General features: G+C 34.6%; 1 protein-coding gene across 2 annotated transcripts in view; it reads right to left on the minus strand.

Annotated features, from left to right (window-relative positions):
- Nucleotides 1-17,283, minus strand: part of LOC105040647 (probable pre-mRNA-splicing factor ATP-dependent RNA helicase DEAH9) — a 35,692-nt gene extending 18,409 nt beyond the window's left edge. For both annotated transcript variants that reach the window (XR_002164303.3, XM_010917275.3), the window contains exons 1-15: nucleotides 17,095-17,283; nucleotides 16,812-16,956; nucleotides 15,566-15,640; nucleotides 14,781-14,870; nucleotides 14,432-14,511; nucleotides 13,359-13,428; nucleotides 13,180-13,265; nucleotides 11,214-11,283; nucleotides 11,011-11,106; nucleotides 10,437-10,527; nucleotides 8,221-8,267; nucleotides 8,041-8,124; nucleotides 7,906-7,959; nucleotides 3,115-3,215; nucleotides 1,418-1,508 (exon numbers count right to left, since the gene is read on the minus strand). Coding sequence is in view for 1 of the 2 variants with exons in the window: in XM_010917275.3 (XP_010915577.1) it covers nucleotides 1,418-1,508; nucleotides 3,115-3,215; nucleotides 7,906-7,959; nucleotides 8,041-8,124; nucleotides 8,221-8,267; nucleotides 10,437-10,527; nucleotides 11,011-11,106; nucleotides 11,214-11,283; nucleotides 13,180-13,265; nucleotides 13,359-13,428; nucleotides 14,432-14,511; nucleotides 14,781-14,870; nucleotides 15,566-15,640; nucleotides 16,812-16,956; nucleotides 17,095-17,198 (1,284 nt within the window). In the remaining variant the exon portion in view is untranslated. The remainder of the gene's footprint in view (nucleotides 1-1,417; nucleotides 1,509-3,114; nucleotides 3,216-7,905; nucleotides 7,960-8,040; nucleotides 8,125-8,220; nucleotides 8,268-10,436; nucleotides 10,528-11,010; nucleotides 11,107-11,213; nucleotides 11,284-13,179; nucleotides 13,266-13,358; nucleotides 13,429-14,431; nucleotides 14,512-14,780; nucleotides 14,871-15,565; nucleotides 15,641-16,811; nucleotides 16,957-17,094) is intronic.
- Nucleotides 17,284-22,188: the final 4,905 nt, after the last annotated feature.

The raw sequence follows: 22,188 nt of genomic DNA on the forward strand, positions 1-22,188 counted from the left end.
GGGAACAAACAATTAGGGTGCAACACTTCTTGTTGTCCTTCGCATTGCAGCACTCACAATGTTGGAGATCATTTATCTAGGCACAATTGGGAAGTTAGTATAACTTGCCATTCCTGTTAAGTATTTATTTTTCACTCGCTAGTTTTCCAATACTTGGTGACAAAGTAAAGAATATCTTTTTACAGAGTTCTTCATCAGAATAACTTACCCAACTCTACAAGCATTATTTATCTAGAACTTGGAACAGTGAATGTCAAGGTGCCCCAAAGAACTACTTATTCAACTTCCAAGGGAGCAAAAGACAATCACTCCATGGGCACTTATATACATCCAAAAAAAAAATTAAGTGCATGATTAAATTAGGAAGTAGTACTATGCTAAATAACTTGTTTCCATCCCATATTACAGTAAAGTTTTAGATAAACAAATTACGACAAGTTGATATGGCTGTCCTGACATTTCAACTTCATTAGCACATAAATTATGGAGAACTGAAGTGTCACCAAAATCAATGTGTCCTTTGACAACCATGCTCCAAAAAGCTGCATGAAATGTGGATAACTCTGGCTAATGAAAGCAGGAAACTCTCCGCTAAATGCCTTGCCATTTTGTGTGACAAGTGAAAAAGAATCGATATTTCTAAAACCCCAAAGTGGACAATTGATTACAACCACTACTATCATCTTATCATATAATTTATCTCAATCATCTAAACCTAGATATTTCTGGTTCAACCTTTAATACCAACACCAAAAAATCCCATTTACCATATACCCTTCAACACTATTTCTTGTAAAGACAATCATTTTGTACAAAGAGAAACTAAAAATCTTATTTAAACCACTTACTGTGAGTTCATTCTGGGTCTTTTGGTTTCTTCTCAAATCATTCAGCTCACCACTTTCTGCCTTATTGCTCTGCTCTGTATTAAAAATTCATTAAAACCTATTGGTCCAAATCAATCTCATGTTTTCATCTTAACCCAACAAACCTCACAGCAGGCTAGCCGTGGCATGCTAGTTGCTTACAGCTCAATTCATTGCAGCAATATAGCTGAATCTGTTATTACCTTAAGACACCTTTTTTGACTATCAAATACAAAGTTAGAGAAAATATGAGCTTCCAAACAGCACAACTTCATGCAAACTTAAATATAGCCAACACATAATGCCAAGATACAGAAACCTGAGAATGTTTCCAAAAAGACACTTAATATAGCCAACCTAAAAATAAAAGCTTTTCCCTTGCTCAACTGTAAACTAAATAAATTCAGCACCTAACAATATCAAAACAGAAGAAGATAATATTGAAAAGTAGAGTGTACACTTTCTGGGTGTAATGTAAAAAGAACAAAGAAAAGCAAGACATGAATAAAAAGTTAAAAAAGAATCAGCAATTTGCAGTATGATATACACACCTGTACCACGCAGGAAACAAGGCTTGACCTTTGCATTTCTGGAATTCCTTCTGCAGGCATTTCCTTGACAAAATATTCTTCAGTATAAAGTCTGGTGCAAATTTTAACCAGATATAGAATATTTCAGAAATAAAGCTAATCCAACAGTTCAAAGAGCTACAAATTAAAGAAAATTCATCAAAACTACAAAATAATATTGTGAGCCTAAATCTAAAGGAAAACAGAGGTTTAGCTTAAGAAAAGAACATGTTCTAGACATCACTATATCACCATAGTACAAATGGCAATGCAAAAGAAAACATTTATACCTCAGTTCCTTTTTGGAAAAAAAATTGCAATTTCTAATCCATCCCAACCTATTCTAAACCCCGGTCTAGTTTTGCTTTGCAAAATTACATCAATAATGCCAGCATAACATGACTACAATTTATAGTACAATGATTATCAAAGATATTCATAATCTTCAAGGTTTTTGGCAACGTAGTTGCTATGGAATATGGACATCATGTTCGACAACATTCTCTTAAGCATTCTTCTGCCTTTAATGGATGATCGATCATTGTAAACTCTCTTAAGCATTCTTCTGCCTTCAACGGATGATCAATCATTGTCACATAATCTCTACCAACTTCTTGCCTGAGAGCTTATATATATGCTCACTTAAATAGATTGTTAATTAATGTTATTGGTAAGCACTGATGTGTTGGATGGAGACTGGACTTCTAAAAGTACAAAGCAAAATACCAACTCACACAAACAATGAGCCCAGGCAGTAGGCAATGACTCAGAGTGCGACCATGCGAGTTATGTTGCTTCACCTTACCTTAAAACTAAATGTTGCACTTAATGCTCCTAATCCCACACACTGCCAATTTAAAAGATTCACCTCATTTCATACATATTCAATCATCTTGTACATTCAGTTAATTTGAGTGTAGTACTACGCTGCATCCTTTTGTCATCTAGTCCATTCTTTGATCCATTACAAGCTTGATATTTAAAGACACTAATAACAAATATAGCATATTATTGTATTATGCGAGTAGATTGTATTTATATGAATTTCGTATACTAAATTTGAGAAATGGTCCCTTCCAACTGTACATGTCAAGCAACTTCCCCTTTTAGAGGTCACATCACGAGAATTCAACTCTCAGCCATTGGCCCCCCTTGAGTTGTTCTTCATGTTACAATATACAATTAGTGCAGCCACACACTTATCATGCACAAAAGACTCAGACTTGCTGATGCAAGGAAGAACTATACATGCATAGTACCAAGGTTCATTGTACCGGTTACAGTACCTGTCTCAGCACCATTCCAGTGTAGTGTCAATACAGGTCGGGTCATAGTACTGACACATGATATGCCTTCCATTCCGAGTATTGGTTCGCCACCAATACCATACTCTGTGCCTGGTAAGGGGTGGTACGATCCAGTACAATAAACCATGATAGATACCCTAAGCAGCAACTACTTTCTCAGTTATGTGGGATTGGATTTACAGACAAAGGTGTAGTCCACTGACATCTGAGAACAGTAGACGAAAGATGAACATTTATGGTTGAAGAAACAAAATTCATGGTCAAGGCATGTATATACGTGATAAATATCTCACATATATTATCTACAAATACTAAAGATATTTGACAGAACTAGATTAATAACAACAACTCATAAGTGCAACATGCATATACCTAAAACACTTCCCTGGTCGTACCCTTCCAGCCCTCCCTGCCCTTTGTCTTGCAGAAGCCTTGGATATTGGTGCCACAACCAAGTTCTCAATATCGGCAATCTAACAAGAAAATGGCTACAATTTATGCATCATAACTCTTTCAAAAACAAGAACATCAGAAAAGGAAGCCCCTGATATGGGTCATCCATTTTATAAAGAGAACTACATGTGCTAAAAAGGCATAGCAGGTGAGAACAACTAATCAATTTATAATAAATACAAAGAGTATGATAACTTGGGTCCAATAAACCTCTGATTATTATAACTTACAAAACCGTTAATAGTTTCTGTTATTCAAAAAAAAAAAAAACTTGGAAAGCAACCTTGTTTTACAATTGTTTAGAAGAAAAATAACATTAATTCTAAATTTGATTTGATGCAGAAAAACTCTGCTCCCCATCACAAAGTTAATGTTGCAAGTCATCTGGTCAATAAAAACAAAAGTTAAAGGAAACCCAAATCAAAGTTTTAGCCATGTATAGTTTGAAAGAGAACCTTAATACCATGTTTAGCAAGAATTCAAAAAGAGATAATACAGATGGAATTCAATAGCATAGCCGTACTGATATGCAAAATTATGGCAGAAACTCTGATGGTTTTTGTGACTAGCTTTTCCAACTAGATCTTGAAAATAATGATGACAGAGATATGAAAAAGCAACACCACCTACTTGTGAAAAATAAGTGGAGTGCAGAATAGAACTAATTATCGCACAATCAAAACTCAAAGCTGCATTATCGAGCTATTAGAAAGCGTGAAGAAGAATATTTAAGCCCCAACCATATATTTTAGCTTATCGTATGAATCTTTTGCTTCTAATGTTTCCAATCATACCATGTCTTAAGTCAAAGAATGCTTCCTGAGGACCTCGTCAATGTGCTATAATTTTCTTCCTTGGTCTATCACTCTGCAACTTTTCAGCCGAACACAAATGACCCAACTAATAAGGCTTTCTCTCCCCTCCACACAGCTGACTAAGCCATCTCGATCAATTTTATCAGACCTGATGTGATCATCCGGTACAGAAAGAACATGATAGACAGACCATAGCCCATCTTCTATCTGCATCCTCATACACCATTTGTTCCTTATAAGAACAAATGGTAAAAGGAACAAATAGTATTTCATATAATCTAAAGTGCTCTCTCATGTATCCTTTTATATAATACAGAAGAGAGACACAAGATCAGGGATCTTATGAATAAAATCCATAGTATGTCTAGGAGCCAAAAAAAAAGGACAACTTGAGAGAATATTATAAAAAAGTTGATAACAAGCTAGAACCCCCAAACTGTAGAAAACAAAAGATACATCTTAAAGCAACCAAACTACAAGCTACTCAACAAACAACTTCTCCCTGACTAGAAAGAGATGTTTAGGAAACAATGAAGAGCTGTTCCATATTTGCTTTCCAATAGCTGCAGAGCAAGAACTCTGGCATATTTCCTCCCCATGAGGAGCTCAAAATACCTGTCATCCAACATAATCCACATAAAAGCATCAAACATAGTCCATGTAAAATCTTTGCCTGTAACAGGACAAGTTCATGATCAGGAACATGCCTGCCGAACCAGAGAAAACACAAAATTGCACTGAATTTCATATCAAATTTTCATCTTCATCTGTAACTACCAAACCCATCAGGTCAATTTGCTTCTTTTAGCATTTCTAGAAAATTGACAGGATCCACAAATTTCTGGTAATCCAGATTCTCCGAATAAGAACACTAATCCAGATTCCCTGAATAAGAACACATATGGTCAGATAGTCTCCCCTTTCCAGAAAAAATGGATACATCTGCCCTTATATCAAATACAAATTCGGCCTAGGATGGGAAGGCATGCATGAAAGTGACTTCCGTATACCACCGGCCTTTTTCAAAAGTGAGCAGCAGCACCATTCCCCACAGTCAAACTAATCCAAAAGTTCAAGTTTCAGTGGCACGATCCTACCAAATGCAATATATTGAGAGAGGCATCCACTAACAATTCAAAGTGTCATGATTAATATCAATTACTGATAATATCTAGCAGGGCATTTGATTATCTGTGGCTGGGTTCTGCTGTTTGGGCCTTACCTCAGGATCCGTTCAATTTTAGACTCCAATCTTTAGATTCTTTGCTGTTAGATATTTGACAGTCCATGATGGAGGCCAAGTGTCCTCTGAAGGGATCAACACCTTGGGGAAAAAGTTGCTCCTAATCTGCTAATCACTGATCTCAACATTTGAGATAAACTAATTGATGCAGCATGCATCTGCAAATATAAAATCAAGATAATTCTTCATAGCCTTTGGATTGAGTTGCAACTATATACAGAATAAGGATCTTTTTAAATGTTGATATCACAAAAATCACCCACAAATCAAATATTCAATAATAGCACTTATGGCCTGGGGGTATTCAAGAATCTCAAGCTGGATGGGACTGACATGTTTGACAGGGCTTTCTCAACATCTCTTCGATCAGATCAACTGAATAATTATCTACAGTTGATCAGGATCACAAATCACCATCAATATACACATCTCGGAAACAAATCCACGAGAGCATCCAAGCTGAAGTTGCAATTACTCATCACATGGTAGACATAATAGCTAACATGTTCCATATGGGAATCAACCTCCCTTTATGTCATCAAGGTTTCCCAGGCATGATTGGCTGCACTAATTAGGTTAGTGCAGATAATTAGGTTAATGCAGATGTCTCAAATCTTTGATCTCACAATAGAGACCTTACAGCTCCAATAGCAAATCAATGTTTGAAGTTATTCTCAAGTCCAATCCATTGTCATACAATAAGAACAAGGCCTAAACATTAAATACTTATAATTTTATGAGAAGATAACACAAAAGCTCTATTCGTTATGAAGGGAAAACTCTCATGTGCAAATTAAATTAGGCAAAGAGACATGGAGATGGAGTTGAAGTATGACCACAACCATAACCATCTAGCCTTTTCCTAAAAATTCTACATCAGCTTTATGTATGTTTATACACCAAGTATTCTTATTTAGAGCTATCTCTGGTATTATTTAGTTTCTTCATATCGTTCCTCACAACCTTCACCCACATTATCTTAGATCCTCCCCTCCTTTTCTTACAACTCTCAACACAAGCCAAAGTACCTATCCTTACTGGAGCCTCCTATGATCTCTTTCTTTTTTTGATGTAATAGCCTTCTCGAATCTTTGTTGTACATCTCCATACCATGTCATTCAATTCTGCATCACTTTATCCTTAAAACTTCTATAGTTCCTCTAATATACTTATTTCTTATTTTATCTTTTATAATCTTACCAGACATTCAACTTTAACACTCTTGTTTCTGCCATACTCAACTTGTGTACATATGATTGTTTCATTTCTCAACACTCTAAGCCTACAACATAGCAGGACTTATTGTTGTTCTATAAATTTTTCCTCCAGTCTCCAAGGTATGTGCCCATCACATAATATTCCAAATACACCTCTCCACTTCATCCAATCAACTATAATTTTATTACATATATCTTCATATATCTCCTTATTATTTTATATAATAGATCCTAAATAACAAGATCAGCTATTTTCAATATCTATTAGTCATCAATCTTAATTGGTATCACATCCTAGTTCAGTACTCACTAAATTTACATTCCATATACTCTATCTTTATTTTTACTAATCTCTAAACCCTTATCCTCTAAGGTTTTCCTTTATAAGTCCATTTTAGTATTTAATGTAGTTTTCTTTTCATCAACCAATGCTATATCATCCACAAATAACACACACTATGGTACACCTTCCAAAATATTAGCAGTAAGTCCATTTATAATTAGTACAAAAAGATATGGGCTAACTAATGATCCTTGATGCAACCTATAGTAATTCAAAATACGCTTATTGAACTATAGGCACTCCTAACACTTGTTAATGCCCCAGCACACATGTCCTTAATTATTTCAATATATAGTCTATGTACACCCTTCCCCCAGTCTACATGTCCTTAATTATTTCAATATATAGTTTATGTACACCCTTCCTTTTAAAACCCGCCGAATCACCCTTTCTTTTTCCGTATATTTTTCTATCAATTGTCTAAGTAAAAAAGATGGATTTCATTGTCAATCTTTCAAGCGTTAATCCAAATTGATTTATCTGAAATAGCTATTATTTTCTTGATCTTTGTTTAGTTGCCCTTTCCTGTAATCTCTTAGATCAACTCATAAGTTTAATTCCCCAATAATCAGAACAGTTACATACATGGAGTCACTTTATAAACAAGGAAAGGACACACCAATGTGTGCATAGCAAAGATTCATATTTTACTTTTGTCCAAAGAAAATATATACTAATTTAAAAAAAGCAAATGCACTAAAATATCAGGAAATACTTAATGATGAGTACATCAAAGAAAGCAACTGAGCTGCAAAAAACGAGTACAAAATGAAGAAGACCAATTTGAGGTAGTAGATGGACATGGGACAAAAAAATCTGAGACTCTAATATCTGTTCATTTGAATCTATGATGATGGGCCATGAGAAAGAGGGAAAACTCAATATGGATTTGGAGGCTCTTGCAAGGTGTTTGGAATCTCAAGGAGTCATATATTACCTTTTCTTAAGTTTAATATCAATTATTATTGAACTAAGATGAAGATTTATCTAATCTCTGCCAATGAAGTAATATGAATACTCAATTTAAAATTTATATGGCTAACAAACAACATAGACAAATCGATGTAGAAAATAAAGAATGTAGATATATACTGGATTATAAAAGCGCTGCTTTGAGAACCCACTATCTACGACATACACTATTCCCTGCACAAAATTAAAAAAAGATTAGCTAAAAATTATTGCTATCATGTCTTATAAACATTTTAGTAAAATGCTGGATTATACCTCCAAAGTCAATGATGTCTCAGCAATATTAGTTGATATCACAACTTTCCTTTTTCCCTTGGGAGTGGGAGAAAAAATGAGGTCCTTCAAACAAAGAAATATTAATGCATATATAGATGGTTCTTCCATCAGGCCCACAAACATTGGTAGGTTTCATAATAATCATCAGTTACCACTTACCTGATCTGCACGTGAAAGCCCCGAGTATAGTGGCAAAACTAACAAACCTAAAAATAAAACATCATTAAATATATCAATGAAAAAAATGTTTACAATTTTCTTCAGCCTCGACATGGTGACATACTGATGTTAGCAAATCTATCAAAATCAAATCCTAAAAGTTATTCATAGCATTAAGAGATTAGCATGACTAGTAAGCTGAAAATAAGTATTGACAATTCGCTAACAGTATTGTAAGAATGCAAAAACATGACATATAACAAAATATTAGGTCATCATAAAGTAGAGCTTGATGTATCTTCTAGATCATCTTACATGGTCCAAAAACATTTTGGTTGTTTACCAACCAGATTGAATGCAGTTCTGTAATATATAGTGCTTTCAGCTTGTTTAGCACTATAAACGACAAAATTGGCCAAGATTTGTTCAAAAAACACAAGCCCAGCACACACGGTAAGTTATGGGGCATCCAGCTACAAACCATTCATTTTGCAAAGAATTACCAAAAAGGATAATGTCAGTCAAATGTGCTAGAAAAGATTGCTGAAATTCATAGGTTTGTGTATATTCAACATTTCATATTATGGTAATAAAAGATCTAATCTATAGTAAATTTCTCCTACGTGTAACCTTAGAGAAGAGTGCTTTGTCATATGCAAGCCACCTCATAGATGGCAGACTCTCACAAAAATTAACTTGGTTCAGCACAAGATCAGCTATGTTCTTTGGGACAACTTTGTGTACTTTTAGTCTTCCCTCATTCCCTTCCTTTGTTTCTTTGTATTCATCATTTCCCCTCAAGATCTAGAAAGATGCCTCATGTGTCGACAAATCAGAACTCTGAAGCAAATTAATGGAACCAGCAGGTAGGATTCCGAAAGAAATTTACTCAGTTCCAATGCAAAATTTCTAAGTAAAATTCTACTTCGAACAGAGATTTTCAAGTTCATGATCTTTCTCTTTTCTAGTTTAAAAATTTTTATTCAAAGAAAAGGACAAAAATCGTGATTCCAAAAATCATAATTAAAACAAACTCCACAGGAGTTTAGTCTCGTATACTTACATTTTCTGAGTTCATGCAAAGATTACTAACAGATTTCAAAATGTTAAAAATAATAATAGTTTGCAAAATGGTTACTTCAACTGGTAACACATTATAAAAAAATTATCATGGTGCTTACAGTGCATGCTTGCTTACATGATGATATGTCATGTGTAAAAAGAACAATGATAAAAGGCCATCAAATATGCTCTAATTTTTTCTCTTTTTTTTTTTTTTTTCATTTGCAGTTCTTTCTTGTAGTTCACCCAAAAATGTTTGCTTAATAAATTTATTTCACTTTCATCCTGTTTGATTTAGAGCTTCCAATCTTTAACCAAACAAAGTAGAGACATAAGCATGCTGAGACTTATTCAAATCCCAAAATTTTTGACCCTGTTAAATAGGTTGATTAAGAACTGCAATAAAAAATAATTAAGAGGCAAAACAAAGCATAAGAAATAAAAGTTAGAAGGCTCCTACACTTTAGTGCTTCTACAAGTTCCACGGAGGAAAAGCCTCTATTGAAATGTACTAAAGTACTCATGTTGTAATAGTCTATATTTTCAGTGAGTTAAATGTCAATCAAAAGAGTATTATATAGCAGACCATATACTTACGTCAGAAAGGCTTGTGGTTTATGATTATACTTCTATAAACAGAATGTGAAAACAAGCAGTAATAAGGGACCATTGATGGTTCAAGTATAAAGGTAGAACATGGTGCACTCAAGCAATAAAACAGATTAGTGGTTCAAGGTGTTCCAGAGTGCCTCTTGAGTGGTTGGGTTCATGTTCCAGAATGAAAACATAACTGACAATCCCATTCAAAATTCAGTAACAAAAAGGTATATTAGAAGAGAACAAGGCAATTGACTGTATATTGGTCTTTCTCTCGTACAAGATGTTATGCCCAAACTCCAAAACCAGCTGAATAATTAGCTTGCTCACACAGGTCAGCTGACAGATAAGTAGAAGTGTATTTTGAATATTTTAGGGTGAATCCATATTTCAGTCTACATGAATAAGAGAGCAGAGGCCATATTCTCGATGTTTTTACTTCATTTACTTCTATTCAATGTACTTTGCTACCACATTTTCTAATTCAATGTTTCCTAGATCAAAAGTAAAAAGATGGTGTTAAATTGTCGATATTGTAATATCAGAAAAGCAGCTACCATTGTTTTGAGCATCTTCTGTAAGTAACTGTACAGCAGCATCAATATCATCTTGACCTGTAAGGAAGACCAGAATGTCACCAGGTGGTTCCTGCAAAAAATATTGACATAATAAGCAAACTGAGTTAAGCTAAATTTAGGGAAAAAAGAAAGTGAACAAAAACATGGAATTATGAAACACGTCCATTGAAATTATCTGACAAAATAAATAAAGTAAAACTCCTTAATGTAGTTAAAGAGACAGATTTTAAAAGCATAACAAATTTGAATTTAAAAAAAGGACATGTAGAACAAAATTTACATCTCAGATCCAAAAATGGCAAAAAAGTACTGATCTCATTGAACGTTGTTACTTTGGTGGCCTGGATGGAATTACATTAACATGCGCAGATAGGGAAAAAAAAGAGTTTGAAGTCCAGAAGAATATAAGAACGAGGATGCAAGTTGCAGGGCTGGTGTGACATCTAGCTAGAAGGTTACCGCAAATTATGATACAATTAACTGGAATCATGTATACTAATATGGCATAACAACTTGTATAGATTAACATCACCTACTGTGAGCAGCAATCCACCTTATCATGAATTGACATCACAGTATCAACAGCAGCTTGTAAATAATCGGAGACAGGCTCCTCAACATAATGAATTTCCACATTGTAACCTTTTCCCTGGTAGAATTGAAAGCTGATTAGCTCATTTTCAGAATTTGAAGGTGCTGCTAAATGTTTTGTCTTTATATGCAGTGTTGAAGATCATAAAACTCTTCACAACATACTTCAACAGAAAGTGTGGCAGGCAGCTCACTAGGTGCGGGATCTTCTGTAGCCTGTCCTATATTCCTTCTCCTGAGAACAAAACGCCAAGTTAAAGTCAAGCAAAAACCAAGAAACACATGCCAAGGCTACAGCCACTGTCTAAAATATTCATGCGTCAAATCAATGTACAGAATCCAAGTTTGAAAGAGTATCAAATAGTGAAAGAGGTAGAATAAGTTATGCATTACAGTCAAGTAATATTTGCAGATAATAATAGTATAAAAACAGGCTGGTCGATAAAACTGAATTATGTTGGTCCCATATGATTTCCCCTGAAAGAAGTTTGCTCCTCCAAACTGAAATCTTCAAAGTATCTATGCCACAAGCAAATTCAAATGACATGGCCACCATTTATTTTTATCTTGATGTACTCCAACAATGACACCTTAGATTTAGAGTAGCGGTGACATTCAATATACATATGACAGAACCATATTCTGATGATATACCTGCTGTTTACTGTTGTCTCACCATATCCTAGCCATGGTTCATGATACAAGTTTCGGTGGCTGTATTGGTTCCATTCTGGCATTGTGTCGACACAGGTCAGTTCGTGGTACCAACACTCGGTACTCATCTTGCACATGTTATTTGTTTGCTATTGATCCAGTAAGCATGTGCAGTACAAGGTAGTACAGTCTAACATGATGAACAATGATCCTAATGATAACAACTTGGTTTTAAATAAGAGGGCACACAGGTTTTATATTCAACATAGATGACACTGTATAAAGAACGGCCCAAACACGTCACAGCAATCTCAATTTACAAGTAATAATATCCTTTTTTTTCTTGGAAATTTGATTTACAATATGAACTTAAAGTATATCTATGATAAAATTATTTGAAGAAAAATCATTCTAACATAAATTCCTCATCATATTGTTTTACCTATGTTGTAATCCAATTTAGATGTTATGATAGCTTGTAATTAATTTACTAGGACAGTTTTTGTTTATCCTAATTTTGCCTCGGCATTCCCCATGATAGTTTTGGATCATGGTCACTATAGATGAATGATAATGGAACCATAGATGACACCTTTAAAAATGGTCCTCTGAACGAATATCTAGACAAACGTCACATTGGATAGCTTCTTGAAATAATGCCTCAAGAAAAACATCTTACAACAAAACCTAAATCCAAAAGAACATGGCTCATTATATTCCATCTTGTTAGCAACTTTCCCACCAATACAAAGAAAAGTGGTGTTCTATACTAAATATTCAAAATTATTTTGCATTTCTCAAATTTTGGATCTGTCTATAGTCAGATTGTTCATAAAAAACTAGCATACAATTGTGTTGAGAACTAAAATATAAATTGGGTCAACTCTTCACAGAGTCCCAAAAACCAATCATTATTTTGGTGAATCATCATGACTAATAAGTTCATAAACAAAGATTCAGGTCCTGGCGGAACGTCCCGTGGGATATTGAGACGGGGTACCATCCCATGTGTCGGGACAAGACAGTCCCAACATCCCGATCGAAACATTTTAGGACATCTTCTATCCCAAGTGTCGAGACAAGGCAAGACGGCGGCGCATCCCGTTCCATGAGAAAATTGTTATAGCCGTATCTCATGGAATTTAAAACTTTGATCATAAAGCACTACCACGACAACTATACAAGCTTGAATATTACAACATTTAAAATAAAACTACATGATAGAAAAATAAAGAATGACAAAAAGATTATGGAATAATTACAACAGAAGTTAATCCAGACCAAGTTTGGGTTAGCAGATCAATGAAAAAATTTAAGGCCTTCGGTTCCAAAAGCCTGTAGAAAACTTCTTTCTTCATTGAAGCAGAACAATATAACATAAACCGGTGATACAATAAAGCAAACAAGACAAAATAACCAGCTAACCAAACAAGACAAAATAACCAGCTATCCAATTCTAACTCAATCAGGATAAGACCTAATATGGAAAAAGGTTGCCATGGATTTCGCATCAATTGTTGCAGATGAAATGATTATACGCAGCTGAGGTCTACGGCGTTGGACCTGAAACATCCATGCAAGAAATTAGGTTCAAGAAGATGTACAAAAAGAAGCACTGGTCAAATTAAGAACTGTTAAGATATTTACAATATGTACCTTTTTCAAGAGGCCTAGTAACATGTCTGTTGAAAGGGATCTTTCATGAGCCTCATCTACCATTATGACACTAATACAAGACAACATAAAAAGATAAGAGGATTGATGAAAAAAGTTATTAAAATTGCTCAAAGCCCTCAACAACCAAAACCAAAACCAAAAAGATGTATGCAAACTGTTAATTCATCCAAATATTTGTGCCAAAGCCAAACTGTAGTAGTACATATTCTTAAAAAGACGAAAAAAAAGACAATGGTAAAAGAAGATATCAGAAATATAGATAGCATGGAATGCTGTACCGACCCATACCGCCCATATCATTATGTATCGGTACGCCGTTTCGGAGCTTATCGACACTACCGTACCGTACCGAACCGCACACCGACATTATAATATGATTTTACCAGTATGGGGTCCGGTACTAAGATGGCGAACCTCGATAAATAGAGCTATAAAATATTATATCGTGGCACTGCTATCATGATAAAAAACTTACATGGTTACTTAGTTCATGTAGGGAAGAAAATAGCAACACTAAAGATGCCCATAGCATTATGTCACCAGTCAGTGCCTTCAATATCTGTGCAATTTTTTTGGGGAAAAAAACTTATGGTGCAGTAATAAGAGCCAAACTGTTGTGTAAATCAGAATATAAGTCCACACAAAAATCTAAGATCATGATTACAATATGAAGCACACACTGACGTTACATGTTAGACATTATTCATTGATAAAGGTAGAGTTGCAATAATTCAGGAAAATCTGAAGGAGCTAAACTGAGTATGAAAGCATCCACGTGAGGACATCATGGTAAGAAGGGTAGCTCATGTTCATATTAACAGAAAGAAAATAGTATAAGTTATTTGTTTTGTTTCTTTTTTTTTTTTAAGGACAGAATATGCATTTTTTTATGAAATCCATGTTAAAGAAGAATACATAAAGCCCCCATGGTAGTTGGGATAAGTCTTGTTTAACAGAGGTAAGCAAGAAAGCAACAGAATAATAAATCTTTCTTCACTGACTAAATGTATATGAAAAAAGGAAAGCATCCATATTTGAATGGTAACTGATACCTGTACTTGATCAGCAGAGGGTCATCCATCATTTCTCTAAGCAACACCCCATCGGTTAGAAATTTGATCTTGGTTACATTCTGTAACAATACACATGCAGAGAGAAAGTGGGGAGGGTGGGAGGAAGGGGGGTTGGGGGAGAGAGAGCAATAAAATCAGTTAATTGCCACCTAATCTAGGAGAAAACTCCATATCAACCATATCCAAATGAACTAGAAAGCTAATCACCTTGTGTCCATATGAAAAGGTCTAATTTAAAAAAAAAAAAAAAAAAAGCCTAGATGCCGCCGTATTTTAAGTGATATTTAGCTACAGAGAATGCTAACAGCCAAAAATACATAAGTCATACCGGCTTTGTTTGATCCTCAAAACGAATGGTATAGCCAACCTCTTCTCCAAGTTTGACACCCATCTCTTCAGCTACCCGTGAGGCAACAGACTGTAAAAACACAGTTGAGAATTATTAGTTTATGGTACAAAAAAGAATCTCCATAAAATACCACAAATCAACTGATGCTATAACATCAAGTACCTGTAATTTCTTGATATGGAAATACTGGTTTTAATTCTAATTACGGAGAGTATGATAATCAAAGGGTCTATAACATGCACTTGGTTCCACAAAATGTAGCCTTCACGGAGTATCTTGCAGGGCTTATGGTGCAAAAGAAAATAAAGTAACACAAATAGGGCATGTACAATCTTTTCGAGATCTCAGATACTTATTTGAAGCATCTTTTATCTAATAAAAACCAGTCATATGTCAGATAACACAAAATAAAAAAGCAGGTAAAAATTCCAACAAAGCACAAAGTAGAGTACAAGCAGCAACACAACAAAGACAACATGCTTCTCTATAGTCAATAAAAAATTATCAAAGCCAAATAATCTAACAAATTTATAGTTACAGCATTGGAGAGGCTGAGAAACATGATGCCACATACTTAAGACAAATAATGGATTTCAGCAACATAACACTCACAACAACCAGCAGACAGAACATTATTTCTTTAGGCACTATTAGTTGTGTGTAGAAGTTATTTGAATGAATATGTTGAAAGTGCAGATCTCAATATGAGATAACTGAACGTAAGCAATAGAACGGTGGCTCCAAAACATGGTTATAATAGTCACCTGAACAGCCAATCGTCTTGGCTGGGTGCAAGCTATAACTCGACCACCTTCAGCCCAACCTGCCTCTTTAAGATACTGAGAAAAGATGTGCACATAAAAGTTAGCAGGATTAGTCTTTAAAGGTATGCTTTATTAATCCAAAAACACAGCATGCCTATATCTCAAAGGTGTAAACTTTCTTTTCATGGTAGAATGAAAACAAAGTTACATTAAAGAGTAATATTCACAAATTCACAAAACAGTAAATGAGATTCAAGGCACTGCATCTTGTTACACTTGACTATATTAAAAAATGAATAAAATTGTCAAAATACCTATAAAAAAGGGATTAAAATTTCCTCTAGGGAGCATAAACCCTAAAAGTACATTATTAAATAGGCATTTAAACAGTAAATACCAATAAACTAGGAATGATGATAATAATAATATTAACAATATTAATGAAAAAAGAAAGAAAAAAGAAATAATACATGAAAAAATTCAATTACCAATGAGTAGAAATTCTACATCCCTCTCCCAGCTGTAACATATATCAATAGCACTGATTTGGAACAATTATTTCTCATCTTGTATAATAACTCACTCGCATCAGCTATTAAAATTTATTTCATATTACTCCCATTCCACAGTTAATAGCAAACGTCTTTCTAGGGTTACAAACTCCATTTTCATCCAACCACCTCCACTTGCTACCTATTCCTCCCATGGCATGCATAGAGCACGCCCTATACAACAGTCAGCAGGTGCCTTTAAATCACAATGAATTTCAAGGAAAAAACACAGGGACAAAAAAGTATAAGTTAGCTAGCACTGCATGCGCCTATGCATCAACAGAAGCATAGAGCACAAACAAGAAATTAAGATACGCTTGCCCCATTGGAAGAATGATTTCAAGGGAACTCCAAGAAACGAAATCTTGAAGAAAATATCGGAAGCATCAAGCACAAAAAAGAAATTGAAGTGCTTATTCTGTTTCGGAAAAGGTTTCAAGATTACCCCACGAACCCAATTCTTGAATAGGGTCGCGGGAAGTATAGGACATGAAAAGAAATTGAAAAGCCCTATTCTATTGAAAGTAAGATCTCAAGAAAAAAAAAAAAAAACAAGAACCTAATTCTTGAGTAGCATAGCAAAAGCATTGAGCGCAAAAAGGAATTGAAAAACCCTGTTTAACTGCAAAAAAAAATTCAAGAAAACTCCAAATAACCCAATTCTTGAGCAGAGAATCGAGGATTAAGATGCGAACCTGGGGTATCTGGGTGGTCTTTCCGCTTCCCGTTTCTCCAACGATTATAGTGGTAGCGTGATTCTCCACCAAATAAAGAATTGCAGTCCGATATTTATACACCGGAAGCCTCTGCCGCTGCCTCTCCAGACTTAAATACCCGAACCTATTCGATCCAAGAATAGCTCACGCATTAAGGTTTCGAGGGTCTTGAGAGAAGGGGAAAGGAAGCCATGCGAAGGAGGAAAGAAAGGATTGAGAAGAAGAACGATCAAAAGGATCAGAAAAGAGCAAAAGAGAATACCCGGAGGAGGAGGCAGGGGTGGAAACGAAGAGCACTCCGCCTTCCTCGTCGTCGACGAGAACCGTCCGTGGCCTCTCGGAGCCTGGTTTCCAGTACTTGGACATTGCCGCTCTCCGCTCTATCACGGTGCCGCTTGGGGAGGACAGCGGAAATGTTTTAGGAGAGCAAGGACGCGTTGATTTCGCCTTGGTTGCGTATCTATAGAATTAATCTGCTTGCTCACAACGAGGTTCCAAGGGCGAGTTCAAATTGCTAGCCCGGTTCGAACCGGGTCGAGCCAGGTTTTTCGGTTCGTCTGCATGTGGGACCTACCTTGCCATCAGGTACACATGGAGACGAGATAACGATTTAAGATAATAATTTTTGAAAACTTTGATTAATAAAATAAAATATTTCCGAAGTGATATATTTAGTTGAGCATCCAAAAAAAATTACATAAAATATTTTTATATTTTTTAATAAATTGATTGCACGAGAAAAATTGACATAAGCCATTAGGGTTAAAAGTATTTTTATGAAAAAAAATAATATAAGCCAATAGAATCATAAAGATTTCTATAAAAATAGATTAAAAATCTTGATTTTGAGATAAAGTTGATTTTTAATATCCTATATAGATTCTATTTTTCATGAAATATGAGGAACTTATTCTAATAGAAAATCTATTTTTTTATATTTTTTATTTAAAAACTCCAACCAAACATAAATCATTTTATCATTTTTCTATTAACCATATTTTTTTTTTTCATTTTCTTTGTGAACCAAGTGAGTTCTTTAGTGTTTCTTTGATCCTAAAAGTATCGTTTGTTACTGAAATTTTATTATATTACTTCAAAATTTTTTTAGATAAATAAATTTGAATGAAATTGAAAGTGTGTATTTTGTTTGAATTTCTTCAAATATCAAAATTATGAGACATTGATCCCACAGTCCGTATCATTAGAAAGAAATTTTGTCTTTCCCACATCACTTATCCATGATACCTTTTTGCTCTTGGAATATGATGTAAAAGATAGAAAAATTGATATGTTTATAAAAAAAGTTTGAGTTGGCATGATCCAATATCTCGCTATGTTTTAATCTTTTAAGTTGGATTATATTTTTTTCAAAAAGAAGCTTAATCGGGTAAAATCATCGGATGTAGGGTACAAATTTGCTAAATAATAACTTTCTTATCTAACTATTTGATCAGAAGATACAAGGTAAATCTGATTCATCAATACATAGTTCAAATATAATTTGGTGGATCACAATAAAAAATACCAATGTGTTGTCTACGGAAGGGATTGAAATGGAAATCCATATGAAAATAATCAACTTATGACCTAGAAAATTATAGACATATCTCTTTTACGAAGGGTGCACATTATTCTCTCTATATTCAGCATAAAAATATAAGATTATGTCCTGCCAATTGATAGGAAGAAAAATTTTTATGTTGGATGCCACGTTCCAAAAAGTTCTGTATAAGGCATGGTAATAGTTGAGTTCCTTTTGGAAATCCAAACAAAAAATATTCATCCAAGTATCATATCTCCTTTTTTAGCTATCTTTTTCCACTAATTTCAACCTTTCTTCTAAAAAAATTTCCTCCATAAGTCCAATTCATCATTAATATAGTTTTATTTTCATTGATTTATACTATATTATCCATAAATGATACATCATGGTACATCTCTCTGGATATTGGCCATGTATACTCACTGTTGATCATTGATATAAACATGTTGTAACCAAAAAATATTTATTATGGCACAACAACTCATATATTTGTTACTATTCTAGAATGCATATTCTTTATTATTTCAATATGTTATATGCCCTTCTTCCTTCAAGCCCACTAATTCACCTTTCCTAGCACTCTATTATAAGCTTTCTTAAAATCAACGAAGATTGTATATAGACTTCTCATTTTCTCTCTATTTTTCCATCAATGGTCCAAGTAAACAAAAAAAAAAAAAAAAAAAAGAAATTCAATATTGATTTTCTAGGCACAAAATTTGATTTGATTATCTAAGATAATTGCTTTTCTTTCAAATCTTTGTTTAATTACCCTTCTCATATTTTTGATAGAGTGATCTATAAGTTCAATCCCGGGATAATTATGGCAATTTTGTATGTTATATTTATTTTTATAAACATTGATCTTTCCATATGAAACACCTTCTATACAAGGTGTTAACTCTAATGAACTCTAATTCTAAGTGATATACTACATGCGGTAAGTTTTTTACTACTTGATAAGTTAGCTATTTTAGTGAGCAAAGAAAAAATAGAATTTTCTTAATCAAATTTGCAAGCTAAAAATTTATTGCATTAAAATATGATACAAATTAAGATCTTGTTTAAAATCATCGTTTGCAATGATACCAGGCACTCCGTGTCAAAAAATAAATGGCATATCAATCTTTATTGTTTTTGCTAATATAAATTTAAAATATTTTTTAATCAATCTTTACCATCTCATTTTTTTTATTATTTGGTATTATATTAATATCTTTAAATATGATGGCATTATTGTATGGGCAAGATTTCCATACTCATATTAGATACTTTGTCATCCCCCAAGATCTTGAAACCTTGATTTTTTTAAAAAAAATTAGCTGAAACCCACCTTAGAGATTGAACATCCACTTATCTTAATTTTTTTATTGCCATTCAATCTAAGACGGTGCTGATAGCTTGTAGTGAACAACCCCTTATGAAACTTGCTTTACGATAGAACTAAAATAGTTATTCTATGAGGTCTGCCCAATGCTAGATGTAGAACTGCATAATAGATCAATATGAACATCATGAGCTGTCCCGTAATAAAATTAGTTATTGCTGATACCTCCTTCTCAATTCCTTCTTTCATAATCCGAACTCAGAGAAAGAAGAGAGAAGAGGACCTCCACGAGTTTTTCAAGCGAGCCATTAACGACAAGGCCAGAGCTTGCATCCGGATCTCTTGGTACAAACCAACTCGGAAGGCATCGGTTCAATTTCGATAAGGGATCATTTTTTTCTGATATGCCGCTCCGCGAGCAAGAAGCGCAGTGAGTAAAGCGAGAGAACGAAGTGGGCTTTTGTGATGTCGTTAACTTTATGTGATTTCTAAAATTTAATAGTCACATTAGACCATGCTTTTTTTCAGGGTAAACAGTATTATTTGTATTTAAAGAAAAAAATTCAGTGGTTAATTTTAGCATTCTCAAAAATTTTGAAGGTTCGCTCACCTCATATAGCATACAAATATCACAATCCTCCATCGTAAGGACCATTTTTGGGGTGCATTTTCTGTCTTTGGCTGGTATTTTGATAAAACGGAGTGTTCATACAACATGAGTATGAAAACAACCCATAAGATCAGAAAAAAGAATATCTTTAAAAGTAAACAGCAATGCATCAAAACACGACCAATTGACCCTTCTTGAGTGATCAGTAATAAAACTCACCATCTAATTCGCAGCACTATTCACCTCATGATAGATATGCCTATTGTCGATGGAAGCACACCCAGTTAACAAATATCGAATATCGCAGACAAGAGAACTAGAGGCAATGGTTCCCCCTCGACAGCAAATCCAGTCCATCATCATGACTAAGTCTCTCTCGACCACCAACCAATCCATCCGGAGAATATACCTCGCATAGAAGATGCCCACCCAAGCTGCATGTAACTCCGCACCAGCATCAATAGACCCAAATAGATGGACCCCATCAGCCGTAATAAATCAGGAATCAAGGTCAGATGATGAACCTAGTATCGCCATAGTCTCCAATCATGCTACCATCGAAGTTGACCTTGAGAAAAAGCGAGGATAAGGGCTCCCAAATGATAAACACCATGTGGCGCACTCCAAAAATAGAAGGGAGACTAGATGTCCCGACATCTCAAAGCCAATCTAGTTAGAGACATCCAAAATCTCATCGACTTGGACTGAAGTCCTCTCTAGAATGAACCTCGATTAGTTTTAAAGCAGCTTGGTTATTTTACAACAGAAAGACAAATACAAGAATAAGAAATTCATTTTGATGAAACAAAAACATCAGATAGGATTTGCAGATAAGAATTAGCTCCCCAGGCACTTGATAAAGTGAGGTCTTCTCGACGCTAGGAAAGTTGTTTTTGGGTTGCCTTGACATAATCAAGTTTCAAGTTTTCTTGGTGTAGATAGCTACTTTTCGTGTTCCTTGATTAGCGAAGCTTTCTTGATGTTTGCAATCCTACTCATGTTTTATTTCATGTAATTGGTTCAAAATTCTATGAAATTGCTAGTTGGCTTGCTCTATTGCTTATTCTTTGTGCTACCTCATCTTTCATTTACTATTTGGTGAATATTATTGCTTGAAAAGAATAAGAAGAAAAGAATGCAGTAGAAAATTGTGGCATCAATATTATCTATTTTCCTTTTTCATTTAAGTTTATCTACTACTACAAAGATCTGAGAGGGCTCTTGTAAGGAAAGGTACCTAAGTTTCTTTTGAAGAACGTCGGATGAGGTGGGGAAGACCTAAGGTAACATAGACGGAGGCTGTAAAAAGAGATATGAAGAGTTTGAAGATATGGCTTGGAATAAAAATGCTTGGCTAATGAGGATCCATGAAGCCAACCCAATAGTTGAGCAAGACTGGTTGTTATGATTATGGTTATTGATTACTACATGATGGATCCGGTGAATTTAATTGATAGGGAGGATTCCTTACTTTTTGCATGAAGGGGCATGGTGCAAGCACATCTTTTGCCTGTATGATATTTTTGCAGTTGACCAACCCTAATAGTGGCAGTTGGGTGGAGCAAGATCAGTCTATATGCACAAGTCCTTTTTGTACTGCTTGTTTATTTATATAATTTAACACATTCAAGTTTTTTGTCTCATATGGCTTTCTACAAGTTAATTCATTGGGTGAAGTTAAAATCTCTTACATACATGGAGAACCAGTATGATTACAATCAAGTTTTTAAATTCTATGGGATAGTGGTGTCTCGGTATCTCTATAGAACGGGATACTGTGTAGCTCCGTCCCATCCTGACAGCTGTCCCGATCATACATCTCGGTAGATATCTCTCTTCTTCTTTCATTTCTTTCTTTTTTTTTCTTTTCTTTCTT

Source organism: Elaeis guineensis, chromosome 3 (assembly GCF_000442705.2).
Source record: "Elaeis guineensis isolate ETL-2024a chromosome 3, EG11, whole genome shotgun sequence".
Taxonomy (NCBI): Eukaryota; Viridiplantae; Streptophyta; class Magnoliopsida; order Arecales; family Arecaceae; genus Elaeis; species Elaeis guineensis.